The sequence below is a fragment of the Trachinotus anak genome, unplaced genomic scaffold, assembly GCF_046630095.1.
Source record: "Trachinotus anak isolate AG129_WGS33_773 ecotype Australia unplaced genomic scaffold, CSIRO_AGI_Tana_v1 ptg000007l, whole genome shotgun sequence".
Taxonomy (NCBI): domain Eukaryota; kingdom Metazoa; phylum Chordata; class Actinopteri; order Carangiformes; family Carangidae; genus Trachinotus; species Trachinotus anak.
In genome coordinates this window covers 8,364,838-8,381,856 of record NW_027273858.1, presented here as the reverse complement: position 1 = coordinate 8,381,856, position 17,019 = coordinate 8,364,838, and the positions used below count along the sequence as shown (strand labels likewise).

Genomic DNA, 17,019 nt, shown 5'->3' with positions numbered 1-17,019 from the left:
AAGAGCGTGAACAGTAAACAGTGAGGCTGATATTGATGAGATAAAAATATGGTGGATCACATGCTGCATTGTTTTCCTGTGACTCCCTTTTGCTTAGGTAGGAATCTGAATCCAACAGGGAAATGGTGGAGTCCACCACCACCGGCATATAGAGAGGTAATCAGTGAATGTCAATACATTGAATGGCCAGTGCAGGAACTATGCAGACCATAACTAGTATCAAAGTGGGGGATGATTTCATGAAAAGGATTGTGAATCCTTGACATTTTACTTTAAGCTGGACAACAGCTTCTTGGTTCAAATTTCATACATCAAATTCCCACTGAGGTAACAGGAACACGATATACGCTACATCAGTTGTCATTATTTCTGTGAACAGAAGCTTGGCGGTCTCGCTCGCCAGCCGACCAATTGGTGGCCATCTTGATGGCGAAAACATTTTGTCATACTGGGAGGAGTTCCCAATGCCAATGCAATTAGCTGAGGCACGCATGAGCGCTGAATTCATTAACCTCCATCTTTTATGGGCTATTGGGGAGGGGAGGTGGTGAAGGAGGAGGTGGGGGGAAGGAGGAGGGAAACAACATGTGTGCCGGCTTTGTTTCAGCCATACCAGAAAGTGAGTGGAGAAATATGAGAGAATAAATTGAGGAGGAGAGAAAATAAATAAAAAAAGGAGACAAACCTATTAAAATACGCAATGATATTATGTAGCCTCTTTTCATGCCTGCCTCATGCCTGATGACTCTTTTCCCCATGGTTTATTTTTCCTCTTAGGGCCAGGCAGACTCTTGCCTTGCCACTGTTGCCATGGGCTTGCTCTGAAGGCAGCACAGGGCTGAAATCCAATTTCAACACAGCCATTCGCCTTCCAGCAGTCATTGCAAGGTCTTGGTTTAGATTCACCACCGTGATCCGGATTCAGACCTCCTAATGAACAGTGATGATGGTGATGAATGATGATGACATTTACCTCCGATGAACGGGACGTGCCAGTGATCTTTGCGGTCTTTAATGAAGTGGATCGAATCTTGCAAAAGCACTCCCAATGTAAGGTTCTTATCACACAGGTTAAGACACAGGTCCAACAAAACTGGCAAACAGGCACAGAATTTTCTTAGAAGATAAAACACTATCAGATTAGACTGTAGAAAAGCTAGCACATGGCCCACATAAGCCCTATGAGAAACAATAGGTACTGTACCAACGCACATTCTGTGTACCAGAACGGTGTGTAAAACTGGGACACAGCGGTAGGAAACCTGCTCAGCTCTCTCTCTCTTAGGGAATCCATTGGGGGCCCCTAGCTCTAGATAATGTCATTAGAAGTAAAGCAGCTTGGAGAATTCATGTAACAGTGTAACAGGGGTTTCCCATTCAGATGACCACTACGGGCTACTGAGTTTCCACTTGTCAGACTTTTTCTCACAACCTCTCATTCGGCACAGGAACATTAACACGTGCAACAACAGTCAAACACAAACGCAGATACAAAGAGATGTGCTCTCCTCTCAGTCTAACATCCTGCGCCTCCCAGGGAGCTAAAGGTAGGAACTTCATCTCCCTCTGTGCTGCTTTCCTGATGAAACATACTACGAACTCACACACACACACACACACACACACACACACACACACACTACACTAAGTTGTTAGGCATCTGTAGCAGGGATTCCTCCCCAGACACCTTGGACTCCATTAGGCCAACACTGAACAAAGTGACATCTGATAAAAGCAGCAGGCCTCATGTCAAACTCTTCACATGCACTTTGTTGAGCTCTTTTGATAGTCAGTTACTCCGGCTGTGTCCAACATCACTCCCTATACAGTACATTATGTCTGTCCTCCACCATTGTCTAAAATTCACGCACCGTGCACATGTAGTGCCCTCAAAGATTCCCACAGTGAACCAAGCAAAGTGATGTCCATGGCACGTACACAACTTTCTTCTAACAATCCCATAATGCAATGCGTGACATCTTATAGATGTGAAAAGTACTGCGGTGTGACTACACCTGTGAAGGATGAGGAGACCAAGATCTCAATTTTCTGCTCACTGTGTGTAGTTGTAAAGTAGTGAACATGTGAATGAGGGAGGTTTTTGGACACAGCCTATGTTTCAGTGGACTGCGTGTTATTTTATATTCTGATATTAACCCCAACAACATATTTGCGCTCCATGTGACAAAAAAAAAAAAAGAAAAGTTAAATCGTCACAACAATAATACTCAAAACTCCAGAGATTGGAATCTGCCATACACAATATACAATATGCAGTAGAAGAACTAAAGCTTTATGCTGATTGTTGATCATATAGTAATAAAAAATAAAGTCACATTACTGAAGGGTGTTGATGCACCTTAACTTGACTATGACTGTCAGAATATTTTGCAGCATTTTACAAATACATTACCTTTTTGGTGACTAATGGAAAAAAAAAAAAAAGCACTAGTGGGAGGACACCACTCCGCTTTTACAAGTGTTCTCTGCAAACAGTTTTGTACTTGCTTTGCCTAAATATAGTGTTTGTAGAGCTCTGGAAGGAGTGACACAAAGCAGTTTGTTGCACAATTTGCACCAAAACAACCATATCAGTTTACAACAGCAGGAACAAGGCAGAAATCAAGGCAAACTCACAATGTAACTTTATGATGTGAGATTTTCCAGTAATTCTTTGGCCTGTGATCCATTGCATTTGAAAACACAGAGTTTTAATAATAAGAAGTTCAATACTGTTCGTGCAAGTTAACACAATCTTTCAAATTTTTGTTTTCTTACTGTAAATCTTTAATTTTTGTTGTTGTTTGTCGCTTTGCTGCTGCCTGTGACTGAAATATCCTTTCATCTCTTATGTCATCTTTGTGTACCCGTCGCTATTTTGTCATGTGTGTGTCTGTTTCCATGTACTGTGGACAAAGAGAAAAAGTTGAAAGGCCACCAGCAGGGGTAAACAGCACTTGACCAAGGTCAGCCAGGAAATAAAACCACAAGAATGAAGACAAGAGAGTGTTTGGTGTGTGTTGAGCCTGAAGTCCACATCCCTCATGTACACAACTAGTGACAAACAATTGAACTTCAGTGTTGAACTGTGTTTTGTGACTGTGTATTATTAGAAGGTAGGAGCATGAGGCAAACATCAGCCGAAAAGTGAGGAGACGAAGACCCAGAAAAACAAAAGGACAAAAAGAGTCAGAAAGACAGAGAAGGGAGGGAAGAGTAGATTGGTGTGAGGACAGAGGGAAGGACGCAGGGCAGGAGAGAGAAAGCTTATTATACTCATGGATGGCAGCGTGCACTTTCAGTCAATACAACACTCTCCTCTGCTCTCCGCTCCCTTCCTCTGGAGCTATCAAACCTCCTATACAGATCAACATCTCAGACACATAGTTTCACACACACGTGCACACAAGCAAAGAAAAAGTAATAGATTTAAAACATACTTCGCTGTGTAGAGAAGTAGGTCTCTAAATTCTCTTGACCTTATGGACCTTTTTCTTTTTCTTTTTTTAGTTTAGAAAAGATTAGGCCATGATAGCTTGATTCTTGTTTATGCTAAGGTCAAATAACATTGCCAGCAGCATAATTCAAAACCAGGCACCCATGGGCGCAAAGTGGAGTAAATGTCACTGTTATTGAATAGATCTCTCACGGTCAAATCTCCTCACATTCAGTATGCAGAGTGCAATGAATGCTCTCTCCTCAGACAGTGAAGAACTGTTATTATTACTTTAACACATTACTGTGCATAGACGACATGTAAACCTTTGTTTTTCCACCAGTTGTAGCTTTTAATTTGCTTGCTCATCCTATTAAAATATCCTCTTATATTGCATATTGAGTTTCTCCCACTGGTCTGCCCAAAGTGAAGAGCTGACATGTAAGAGAGGAGGAAGAGGAGGGAGACCCACGTGCATTTCAGTTCCTTCTCCATCATATGAAAAGCTTTGTCATCAATAAATCAGTCGTGTATGCATTATACATGGCTGTCTGTGTATCCAAGCGCACACACAGACACACAGACATACACAAGCCAGGACCCACAAAAACCCACCCAAGCACTCACACACGTATGATGATCAAGTGAAAAGAGAGTGAGAGGTGTTTTTTTTTTTTTCCATCTTGGCCTGTGTTTGTCCCACATGTGTTCTTATTTGCCATCTTAAAACAAACACGACCTCGCAGTCTTCACAAATCCCACCACTCATCTTATTTGAAATAAATCCCACAACATGGTTAAATGACATCTGATACTCTGCGGAGGATGATCGCAGCGATTGGCCACCTCATAGAAACAAGGTAGGATGTGCAGATACTGAAGGAAGCCCTGCGTGACGTAGTTTTGCTAAAGACAGACAATATTAGGAAAGATTGAAAGAGTCAGAGGCAGTAAAACAAAACGCTCCGTGCATCCATCCGTGCAGCGTTCACCTCATCTAGAGACTGTGAGCTCAGATCTTCACGCACAATCAGGTGAAATTACCATGCGTATAAAGTCACACACAAACAAATGCAAACAACTGCACGTGCACACCGACAATAAACACACCTACACCACGCGCACACATTTAGTATACAAGGTTAGAGATGCTGTTTAAAAATGGACAGCACGGCTAGAGTCTGCACGTGTTTTGATTTATGTGCTACATAAGATATCAGCATGTACATGAATGTATGCATGTGAGAGGAGGCAACCTCCAAGCCCAGTTGATCCAGGTAGTCGGGCTGAGATGTGAAGATGCGCACACACACACACACACACACACACACACACACACACACACAGTCACGCTCCAATGATGGTAGCGGAGCGGAGCAGATGAAGCCACCAGCCAGCCAGCCCTCGTCTGTTACCTTTCTCTTTTGTTCCCGGGACGTTGCTCTCCTGCTCTTCCTCCGCTTCTCCTTCTCGTCCTCTATTGCATTCACATCCACTTCCCCCCGATTCTTCTTCAATTGGGAGGCCGCGTGAGCCATGATAGGTAATAAAAAAAATGAAGAAGCACCACACACTACACACGCGTGCCTCACCTGAAATCCCAGAGAAGTTCAGGGGCTATGATTGACAAAACCGGGATCTCAGAGGAAAAAATCGGGGTAGAAAAGGAAAGGGGGGGAAAGGGAAGAAAAATGCCCTCCTTGAAAAGGAGAATGGAGAAGAGTAGGGTTTCTTTTACGTATGTATGTATATCCTGTATGTCCTTTCTTTAGGTTGTTCCTCCGGTCTGGTCTGCTCTTTCACTCTCTCTTATTCTCTTTTTTTCTTTTAAAGTGATGGAAAGATGGGAGAGAAGAGACAGCAGCTTCTCCTTGTCTCCTCTTCCTCCTCCTCCTCCTCGTGTGTCATCCACTGGCAGTGTGAGAGGAGCGCGCCCAGGAGAGGTGAGGACAAACCGGATGGAGAGAAAAGAGACACGAGCACCACCAGCACAGAGGTGGAGGGAGGGAGGAGAGAGAGAGGGAGAGAGAGAGAGAGAGAGAGAGAGAGAGAGAGAGAGAGAATGGAGGTGGAGGGAGGGTGCGAGGGGAATGGTAACCATGGAAACCACGCTCTGTTTCGGTCTGTCCTCTTAAATGTTTCTTTCTCTCTTTCTCTCTGCTGCTTTACCTCACCTGGTGCTCCACCAGGCAGATGTGTGTGTGTGTTTGTGTGTGTGTGTGTGTGTGTGTGTGTGTGTGTGTGTGTGTTTGTGTGTGTGTGTTTGTGGACACGTGTGAGATACAGTGTGAGAAAGGGATAAATTGTGTGTGAGAGGATGTGAGTGCATGAATGAAGCAAAGGCACAGGGTAAGGAAAGGAAAGGACATGGTGGCATGGAGCAACAGCAGAATGGGTAAGTGTGTGTATGTGTGTGTGTGTGTGTGCGTGTGTGTGTTAGAATACCCCCCACCTATCTACTATCACACACACATACACATACAGACACACATTACCAGCTGGAGGTGGCCAAGTACGAGGATGGGGAGAACATGTAAAGGACACGGGTAAAGGCAAAGAGGGAGGGAGGAGAGACTGGATGATTCACACACACACACACACACACACACACACACACACACACACACACACACACAAGGAAGGGATAGCCATAATTGATAATATATTTAGTAATGGCAGTTTGATTGTTTCAAGTGCAACAACTAGGTTGATTTATTCATATGTTCATACCTGAAAATGAATGAGTCAGTGACTCAACGAAGGGCAAGTGAATGAACCAACCAGACAACAAATGATAAATGATTTAGTAAATGAGTTAATGAATAATTGAATGACTGCACAAATCAAATATCTGAGAAATAAATTTTCAGTTCAGAAACATTTCTCAGTTCCCAGTCGTGTGCCCCTCTAATCTGCGGTCATCCCACCATCTGGGTTCATTGACACCACGATGGAGAGGTCAAACAGGACCAGGGGAGCTTTTGTTTCACCAAATCACTCGGGTCTTTGTTGAAAACAGGGGACAGAAGAGGAGGAGGAGAAAGAGGAGAGAGAGAGAGACAGGAAAGAAGGTCTACAGAAAGTGAGAAAGGGGCACACAATAAAAGATCCTGTTTGATTTTCTGTAACTGAAGAAGTGAGAAAAGAGATACAGAGGAAGAGGGGGGAAAAAAAACACCAGATGTCTTATTTAGGATGTCCTTCACATCGGCCGTGCTCACGTCAGACATGGAAGTGAGAGACAGACAGAGCACGCAGCGGCCATCTTTGTGTTTCTCTCCCTGCCTGCCTGCGTGTCAGAGGCACCTATGAGCCTGCCTGGGTCCTGTTGATACTGAGAGGCTGCCTCATCACATGCCTGTCTGCCTTTGACAAAATCTACTGTATCTGGTCATGCCTTTAACTGTACATATGGACTAAATGGGAACCATATGGAGAAAAGCTTAGAATGAGAGAGGAGATGATCGGGCACTGCTGCTGGAGAGAGAGGGGAACTACCCTCAGGGGACAGATGACAGGTTTAGCCGGTGGACACCAGTCATGTAACGACGTGAGCGTGAAATTCTCTTTTCTCTCCCTCAAATATATTCATCCTCTCCGCTTCATTTTTCTTTCTTTTCAACCACAAACACCAGCCACCGGCGTAAGGGGGGGATGAAGCTGACTTACAGCCCCCATCATGCATCAGGGGGTGTCACATTATGCCAAATTATCATGTGGTTGCTAGGCGAGGGCCAATCGGATGGCTTTGGGGAGGAAAGGATGGATGGATAAGGAGCGTGGAGAGGTAAGAAGAGGGATTGGGGAGCAGGGGGTGGGTACATGTGCACGAGGGTATGTGGATGCATGGAGAAGACAGCATGATAAACAAACCACTATCCTAGAGAAAAAAAAAGAAAAAAAACCTTTGTCCAAGCAGAGATATGCAAAGAGGAAACATGATGAATGTAGAGGAAGGGAAATTATCTGAACTGGAATAAAAATACTCTGAAGCAAATGTACAAAAACCTATTACACTGTGCAAAAAAAAGCATTTAGTAGCTGCCAGTGCTAATGGCTTTTTAACCATTCATTCATTGATAAAGTCCGTAGCCATAGTAAAAGCCACTGCCAAGGTGTCCTATATTTCAAACACCAGCATTTTGCAGGCAAAGAAAAATCACGGCTACTACAATAGAGCAGAGTTGGCTGGTGGCCGGTGAACTCTAGAAGTGGACGATTATTGGACGTTTTCCACCGTTTTCCAGGCACTGTGCCACACAGATACAGCCACAATAAAACAACCACCAATGGACTGATGAAACCAAAACATTAATTTGGAACATATTTGGTAATCAATTAATTTCTTAAGCAAAAGATAAAAAATGACTAGCTCTATTCTTACAAATGTTAGTATTTCTTACTTTTCTGACAGAAAACTGAACACGTTTTGGTTTTGGACTGTTGGTCAGACAAAACAAGTGATTTAAATACTAGGTCAACTTGCAATACTTGGACATTGTGATGGAGATTTTTCACTATTTTCTGACATTTTATAAATTAATTGATAGAGAAATTCACATCAACAATAAAAAAATAACTGAGGTAGTAGTTGTAGCAACAGTGGTACTCATGGTATTTTGACTCTCTCACAGGTCTTTCTGGATTTAGATCAGGACTTCCAAAATGTAAACTTAAGAATTGTATAAATGTCACACTGAGTTCAGAAGTCAAACTCTCTAAATCCTCTTCAGGTGCCCCTGAGACCATGTTGTTTGGGTCAGTCTCTTATCTGTTTTGAGTTGCAGCTCCCACGGGTGCAACATGACCAATCACAGCATCAGTGTCATTGACCTTTTTGACCTCGGCAGTGTGTCCCTCACACACTGACAAAAACGGACAAAGCAAAGCCAGCATCTGGAGGGTGTGGGCTGGACAGGTCACTGTGAGGTTACAGCTGATGTGTGACAAGCTTTCACCTGAATTGAACTGCCCTTTTACTGCCCTGCCCACGTTGCATGTAAAAGCTCCTATCAACTAATTATTGTGTCCCTGTGGTCATTTTACAGCCTTATTTACATTATTAATTTACATGCACAAGCAGAATCATCAGGAATTACCACAAATGGTGCTGTTATGTATAACAATGTTTAACATCTGTTCTGAGCTTCTGAAAAAAGGAATAATGATAAGCAGCGAGTCCTCTGAGGGCCAGCTAGACAAGACTCATTCTTTGTGCTCTGCTGCCCTCTAGTGCTCAACAGCATCAACAGTCCCAAATGTCCTGGAATTGCACTGCTGGCCTTGTTCTGTATACTACAGTCAGTACAAACATAACCATGACATATTTGTTAATTAAAAAAACTGCTATTAATCAGAATCAAATGTTTTACTCCCAAAAGTATTTCAGATTTCTATTCTGCATCTCTGCGCAACCCTCAAAACAACATCTCTCTACACGGCTTCAGCTCCATTTCACAGAATACTAAGTCTGTCTGGAACTACATTTCTGCTCTGCCAGGGCAGACCTGTCCGTGAGTTTAAACATTATACAATATGAATCTCCTCCTTCCCCCTCTCTGCTGCTTTTCACGTGTGAGGAAATCTTTGTCTGCTCGGACTGGACTGGAAATGCCTTGAGGAATAAGAAAGAGGAGTATGAAAGGTGCAAGGTCAAATGGCAAGATAGACTGACAGGAAACAGATCCACCCACACACACACATAAACACACACTTGGCCGAAGGGCTAATGCATCAATATGGGGGGGATGCGGTGAGAAGAGGTGGGGGTTGAAAGAGGGAATTGAGTTTGAGATCTATCAGAAAACCACAGTATTTAAATAGAAAAAACAAAATCAGGAAATGGATGTGAGAGCAAAATCTGGATGGAGTGATTTCCTACAAGAGAGGAGAGGTGAAATACAAGTGTGGTGCACAACGCAGAAATTGTTAAAACCCATTCAGGCCATGCAGTAAAAATGAATCATCAAGTATCAATTCATATTCAATCCCTCTATAGCTCTGTCAGCTGCAGAGTCAGACAGTGTGTCAAGTGTTGAAGGATGTTTGCAGCCTGGACATTAAGGCCACAGCTGAAGGCGATAAACAGTTGTTTTTGTGAGCGTTTCCTTTTTTCACTCTCTTCATCATTTACATGTCCGCTCTGGCTTGACCAAACACACAGACTGGGTCTCACTCACATACATTTATTTATCCACTTTGATATCCCCTTTGTTCCTCTGCTCCGTCATCTAAATGATTTTAATGTCTCCCCTCCAGATAAGCAAAACGTACCCTGAGACGTGTGCTTTAACCCACTTAGCTACCAGTAACCTACCTAAATGTGTGTCACGACCAAGCGGTCCCCTTCAAACCAGACCAAAATGTCCTTCCATGGTTTCCCCACTGAGGGGCAGACAGACATTCATGGTGGAGAGGAAAAGCACACTGACACATATGCACACATATAGAGACACACACATACACAGGCAGGCAGGCAGGCCAGTGTGCTCTTTAGTATTTGAGGTGGGGTCTTCTGACTGTAGGGGGAGGTATGTTCTTTTGAATTTGGTGAGCAGAATTGGCTCACATTATTTTTTCTTATGCAGTTATAGAAAGAAAGACAGAAAGGCAATAGGGAGTTACACACTGTTTATGCTCACAAATGGAGATGATGTGGGTCATACTGAAGCAACTAAATGAATTCATCAACAGAAAAATTCTATGTGTTGCTGGAAATGTGGTCACAATGCAAAAGGAGACGATCACAGGACGAGTATGATCAGTGAGATTAAAAACAAGCCCTGATTTCACTCTCCGTAGAGACACCAGCTCCAATTTCCATCAACTCCAACATCAAAGCACGCTTTAAAAAAAAAAGAAAAAAAAAAGAATCATGCAAGGTTAACAGTGGAGCATGCAGTGCATCTGCTGTCCACTGCTGTATGTTATATACATGCTTCACATTGCCAGCACAAAAAAAGATGAAAGAGGGTAATGTAGAACAGCAGGTTACCCCAGGATAAACCACTGGGGGAAAGTGGGATTTACATTTGAAACAAAAGAGATTGGATTTATGTTTCTATGAGCTAGGTCTCCAGGTTTCACAGGACTTCTCAAACATCAGCCACATTTTCAAGCATTTTAAAACCACTGTTTGGTGGATGCAAAGCAGTCACATTTACAACCCAGAAACCTCCTGCAAGCACAAACTCCAATGTTTTCACTCTGAACAAATCAAGAGAAGGTTTGATTAACCTGACAACAATGTGGAAATACTAGAAAAACTGTTCATATCTATGCTTCATCATCTGCCTTTTCACTGTGAAGTTAGTGTTGGGGAACAAACCAAAGTCAATATGGGGACAAGCAGAAATATAATCAATCATTTTAATAGGCTGAAGCATTTTGTTTTTTCCCTGACAATATCTCCAGGCTATTGCGATGACTTCAGTGTGATATCCAAATAACAACAAGAACAAACACATTTGCCTGTTGATTAAGAATTTCCGATAAACAATGGGGTGTTAATTTCTTGGCTGAAACAAGTGGTGGTCTAACTGGGACGGCGGTGCAGTGAGCGAAAGTGATCCCTTTTCAGTTTTACATGGAAATGGCAGCAGAAGAATAAACAATTTCACGGTCTGCTGGCAACAGTAATACATGGCCTCGCACAATCACACCCGGTGTCCTCCTGTTTTATATCAGCATACCGTACTGCAATAAGCCATTTCACCAAGGCTTTAAAAAATAAGCAATACGTTGTACAAAAGAGCGAGAAACAGAATTGGTCGTCTTGGTGTCTGCATTGTGATATATTGTTCTCCTGCGCACTTCTCTATTAAACGCACCTCTTCATTCTCAATACTTTACTGCTGATTTACAGTAAGTCCAGTTATGTAATGTGTTGTGGACGGAATAATTATATTTGTGGGCTGAGGAGGAAGTTCAATTTGGACATTAATAAAACACCATTTCCTGATGGTAACCATTACACGGCAGCCTGAGTGGTTTTTAATTGAACATACAAAGGAAAAGACTGTGGTGCTGTTACTTTGATATCCTGAATGTAATGGAAGGGGAATGGCTAAAGGGAAGAAAACAACACAAGACATATGTAAGTGAGATTTATCTGGACTGATGGTGAGAAACAATAAAGAGAAAGAGAGACAGGTGAATAGACGACCTGTTGGTGGCTGGATATGGAGGCCTCACAGGTCATGACCCTGTCACCTCAGCCAATCACAGACACCAGATTCAGCATCAGCCTCTGAGATATGGCTTGTCACCATGGCGACTGTTTTCTCTGACGATTCAGTCCCTGAACAGTCTCTGGTGGGCGAGGTGGTGGGATATTCCAGGAACTTCACAGACAGGACACATCAAGAAAACAAAAGTTGCCATGGTAACTGTAGGTTGATTTTGTTGACTTGGGAATTAGGAGGATGTGAAAAGACTGACAACTGCAACAGTTTTCTCCATAAACATAACACTTACACACTTCATGTGGTAGTCAGTACATGCAAATAGGGTTCAGAAACAGTGTCAGTGGTCTTGGCATTATAGGTGAGCTATGTATTGCGCAATAGCTTTTTGCATAGCAGTGGCGGAAGAAGTACTTAGATCCTGTTAAAAGTACTCAATATTTGATTTATAATACTGATGCATCAATTGAGGATGCAGAATTTTATATTTTATCTGGAGCTAGTTTTAATCACTTTACATACTGTCAGGTAGTTTGAGTTCCGGGTCTGGCCCTCCAAAGGGTCACAAGATAAATAGGAGTTGTCGTGAAATGATTAATGATTCATGAGAGCTGGAAATCCCCCCCCCCCCAAAAAAAAAAAAAAACAAGGGCTTTTTACTACACAAAAACTTTTATTGTTATATGTCTCGTTCCTTTTTTGCAAAAACTTTGGATAATTATACTAATTTGGACCTTCAAAATCTATGAAAAAAATGAGACCATCGGGGAAGTTTAAGGGGGAGCTCACTCTTTAGCGAAAGTGCTTACAACTCATAGACATCTGAAGGGCTCATAAGACAAGATGGTTGATTCTTATATAGTATATTATACAAGTCTTAGTCTGAAAAGTGTGTGTGACAATATCTGCCAGACAAATGTAGTGGAGTACAAAGTACAATATTTCCCTCTGAAATACAATGCAGTATCAAGTATGTAGTAAAGTAAGTATAAAGCAGCTTAAATAGAAATAGGTTAAGTGTGAGTCCTTTACAATTGTACTTACAGTAGTACTGCAGCAAATATACGTAATTACTTTCCATCAATGTTGTGCTGCTTTGTCTGTCTCAAGATTTATTGTAGTGAAGATGCTTATGTGGACGCCAAGAAGAGTACTGTTGTTTCTGTGGCTAATGAGGATTTTATAGTCACAGACACACTTCTCATTGACATATAAAATTATCCAATTTCTGTGTTCTGTTTATAAAAAAAAACAAAACATAAAATAAAGAAACAATATAAAACTTGCTAAATATGTTTAGGGTCTCTAAAATAATCTTGTCCTCAGATTTTTTAAATCCTGTGACTACAAAACCACAAAAACTGAAGGGCGCTATAAGGGGCATTGTATTTATTTATTTATTTTTTAATAATAAGAAAAAATAATGCAACCACTTTAGGATTTTTTAGGCTGTACTTCATGTGCTGTGCACTGTGATTTGGAGTCTGATCAAAGGCAAGCACAGTGCCTTCCTCCCATGCGAAGCAGCAGAAGCCACCAGCACCATATGTGTGTGCCCATCAGTGGGTCCACATGCCATATGCCTGAATGTGCTGGTGTAATGCTTTCTCTGTGCCAATCATCTCACTGTCCGCTCAGCAATGGGGGTGTTCATTAGTGCAGTCCTAGGACGGGGGTGTAGCACATATACATATAAATAAATATAAAAATGTGTGTGTGTTTAGGTGTATATATGTAGTTTTGCATACTTCTGTACTGCATATAAGTGACAAAGTGCAGGAGTGTGTGAAGCCCTGACTGTTTGTGCAGGCATAACCTCACCAGACCCTGTTACTGGAATTGCAGGAGCTGCGTGTTTGTGCAACCTTGTTACTCTCCCTTAGCTGCTGGGCAGTGGAATATCCTCCCCAGTGTCGAGTTTCCCCGTCATGATGGGATCATAGAGATGTGCCAAGAAGCGCTGTGTCTGGGGAGCCTCGCTCACTCTCGCACGGTACACCGGCCCCATATCAAAGTATCATCACACACACACACACGCACACAAACACACAAAGCAACCAGCTGGAAAGTGATACTGGACCCACAAAACCCCAAAGCCCTGTGTTACTGTGTGAGTACACACACGTCTAAACACAGACAAATACATTTACACACACTTACACACTCATATGCGACTGCTTTTCTTCACAGAAGAAAGAAACCTGAGCATTTACAGTCTGTATTTTTTGAGCTTGGAGATATTTACCTCACTCATAAAAGTCATTTATACCCCCATCACTCAAAAGTATTTGGTAATAGACACAAGTCTGTCTGCGCCTCTAAATGTTGCATCAGTACACCTTCAGGCTTATTGGCCAATATACAGAACAAGTGATTTAACAAGATACTGTTAAGTGAACATGTAAAGACAGCCATTAAATATCAGCTTTTGCAATAAGATACATGTCTGAGCAATACTCCAACTTCAAGATCAATGAACCTTTCTCTATTTTGAGCAGTATCCTCAAAGCAAGGTGACATAAATACTCACTGCTATTAGTTTCTCAGTGCTATCAATTATGTTGCTCTGTTAATCATGCCAGACAGGTTGAATATACACTTTGGGAAAAGTCCAGCAGACAGAATCTTCTGTGACAAGTTTGTCAGCGAGTCTGCCTCAAAATCAATGTAGACAAATTTCATTCAGCCAAAATTTTGTTTTCAAACATTTCTATTTCCACTGCTGTCTGTGACCAGGGATACGTCCTGTATATGTTTCCTGTCAAAATATACAAGTGAGAGTGCAGAGGGGAATAAAACCTACCAACTGGAATTAAGTCTGAGGTTTCCAGTAGTACCCTCTGGCCTAGTAACAGTAGCAGCTCGGACGTTTGATCACATGCAGGCTTCATTTTCAATCACTGGAGAGAAGGGGCCGAATGTCGGCCAGAGGTTCCAGCCATCCAGACAGCTGCTGTGTGTGACCGACTCTTGATAATGGAAATGTAGCACTACTACGCTTAGCTCATTCCATTTCTCATATTAGCGTTGCCAAAAGGTCGAAATGCCGTCTGATATGGTATCTGGAAATGAGAGACCATGGAAAGGTTACAGACAGAGTTTAGTGAAGTTTTAATAGGATGCAAATCAGCTAATTGTGTTTGCACAGTGAGAGCAGAGCAGCGAACGCAGTACACTACGTGTGTAAGCATATGTACTGTACATACAAACAAAGTCTGGGTCACAAGCTTCCAATCACCTCATCTTTCTCACACCTTAGCAATGATCACCACGCACAAACACGCTCACTGGATGGTTTGGATCCCAGGCACAGGGCAGAGCAAGATCGCGGTGGTGTAAATGTCAAGTCCTCTCACTAACTCACACATATCACAAAGTTCGTCCCATACACTGCCCTCTAACATGCATGCACAGCAACAACATAGGAGACAAAATGTATGAGGCAAAGTATAATTAAATATTAAGACAAGTGATCAAAATATCACCTACCACAGCTTGAAAATGAACTTAAATAAGAGTAAAACAACAAATAACATGAAATGTTGGTATGACCACTTTAGAGTACTCAAACACAAACTCTCTCTCCTGACCAGAAACCCATCTATATTCAATGTGCTGATTTAGTTTCGTAATCCGGGAGCTGAAAGCATCATTTATCTCATCTGATAGCTCAGAAAACAAAACCAATGTCTTTCAATTATGCTGCCAACATCACAGAGAGGCTATCATTCGCTCTATCTCTGAAAGCAATAACACATGGAGGCCGAGAAAGAAAGGAAGGGAGAGAACTTATCAATGTTCTCCCCCCATACGCCATAAAAATCTTGCCAAGTCTGATAAGCGACATCCAGCACTCTTCTGTTGCTCTCTCTCTCTCCTACTCATTTCACCCCACCCAACCCCTCCCTGCTGCTCCATCTTGACAGCTGGGGCCCCAGTCCCACATCAGTGGAAATTTCCTGAAATGTCACTCCACTAGACGGCCTGAGTGATTGGATAGCGTGGGGAGTATTGCTGCATTGGCCTTACACAGACATACACATGATTCTCCCTCAGCCCATTGTCCCAAGTCCCCACACGATGGCTGTCAACCCAACCTCAGCACTTCGAGGCAAAATTTGTTCGGTCATGCGTGTATTTTTCTGTCTCAAAACCCCACTGTGCCTTGCCTTCCTCAACCCCTTCATATCTTGTCCTCACCTTCTCATCCTCAGAGTTCAACCTGTCATACTAACTCAGCCAGGGGCCAGGATGAAAAGGTGATGGGTCAAACGGGATACAGGAAGTCCCCTTGGCCAGGATCTATGAATCTATGCCTGAAAGGTTAATGGGATATAACACTGGGAAAATTGCCTCCAAAATTGGAATTCAATCAAAATAACCCTTTATAAATGTTCATTAGGAAGGATGGTGAAATATATCTTTGAAGCCTGTTAAATCTACGCTGACTGTATGTTGCTTTAAGAGCAGTGTACAGCTATGTTAGCAGCTCTGTGTTTCTAGAGCTTATGGTAACATCAGCAAGTTAACACATTCACAATGGTAACACAAATATGCTGATATTCAGCAGGTATAATGTCTACCTTGCTTAGGCTGACGAGAATGTCATTGGTTTTAGGAGTTTATTAAATCTTAACTAAAGTATTTGACAAATAAATAAATTTTGACCCTATGATCAAAGTGATTGCAATTCATCTTGAGGGGGACATGAATGTGTGGTCCAAATTTAACAGTTTCTGTGAGACGCATCACAAAAACCACCGATGTGAATGATGCCAAAGTGAGTAGGATCCTTCTTCTTCAACTTTTATAAAAGTCTGTATAAAAGTTTATGGCAATCCATTGAAAAGCAGTTGAGATAGTTTGCCATGGATCAGAGTGTTGCAAACAAACAGGCCAACAGACAAATATTTCCATCCATAGAACTGTGCCACTAAGAGGGCTGAAACAAAGAGGGAATGACTGTGACTGCGCACTTTCATTAGATCGAGGACTGTCTCACAAAAATATACATCTTGGTAAACTAGATCAGTTATTGCAATGGTGTTTCATCTCATTAGCTACCAAGTTAGTGGCAAAGGAAGCCACATGTATCCTGCGTAACTGGACCTCACTTTTGCTTCGGTTCATTCTGAGTTATTCAACTAGCAATTAAATAGGTTACCAGTGTATTTTATTTAGCAAAACCACGGCCAAGTTAGCCTTGTGTTAGCCACGCTGTGGGAAAACTCATACAAAAGATCAGTGTCATGTAAAAAACATACAAGTCAATGTGACTGTGCTTTTAAACTCACCCTTTCAACTCTTCGCATCTTCAGTTAATCCTGACTGTCTCTGACATTGTCTGCAAGTGCACCAGGTGCAAAAAGGGAAAGTGTATCGAAGGCCATGAACCAACTA

At 42.2% G+C, this 17,019-nt stretch overlaps 1 protein-coding gene across 1 annotated transcript in view; it reads right to left on the bottom strand.

Annotated features, from left to right (window-relative positions):
- The window catches only part of ank3a (ankyrin 3a), a 93,845-nt gene extending 88,535 nt beyond the window's left edge, over window positions 1–5,310 (bottom strand). Inside the window, exon 1 of the mRNA XM_071480258.1 lies at window positions 4,852–5,310. Coding sequence (XP_071336359.1) covers window positions 4,852–4,974 — 123 coding nt within the window. The 5' untranslated portion in view covers window positions 4,975–5,310. The remainder of the gene's footprint in view (window positions 1–4,851) is intronic.
- Window positions 5,311–17,019: the final 11,709 nt, after the last annotated feature.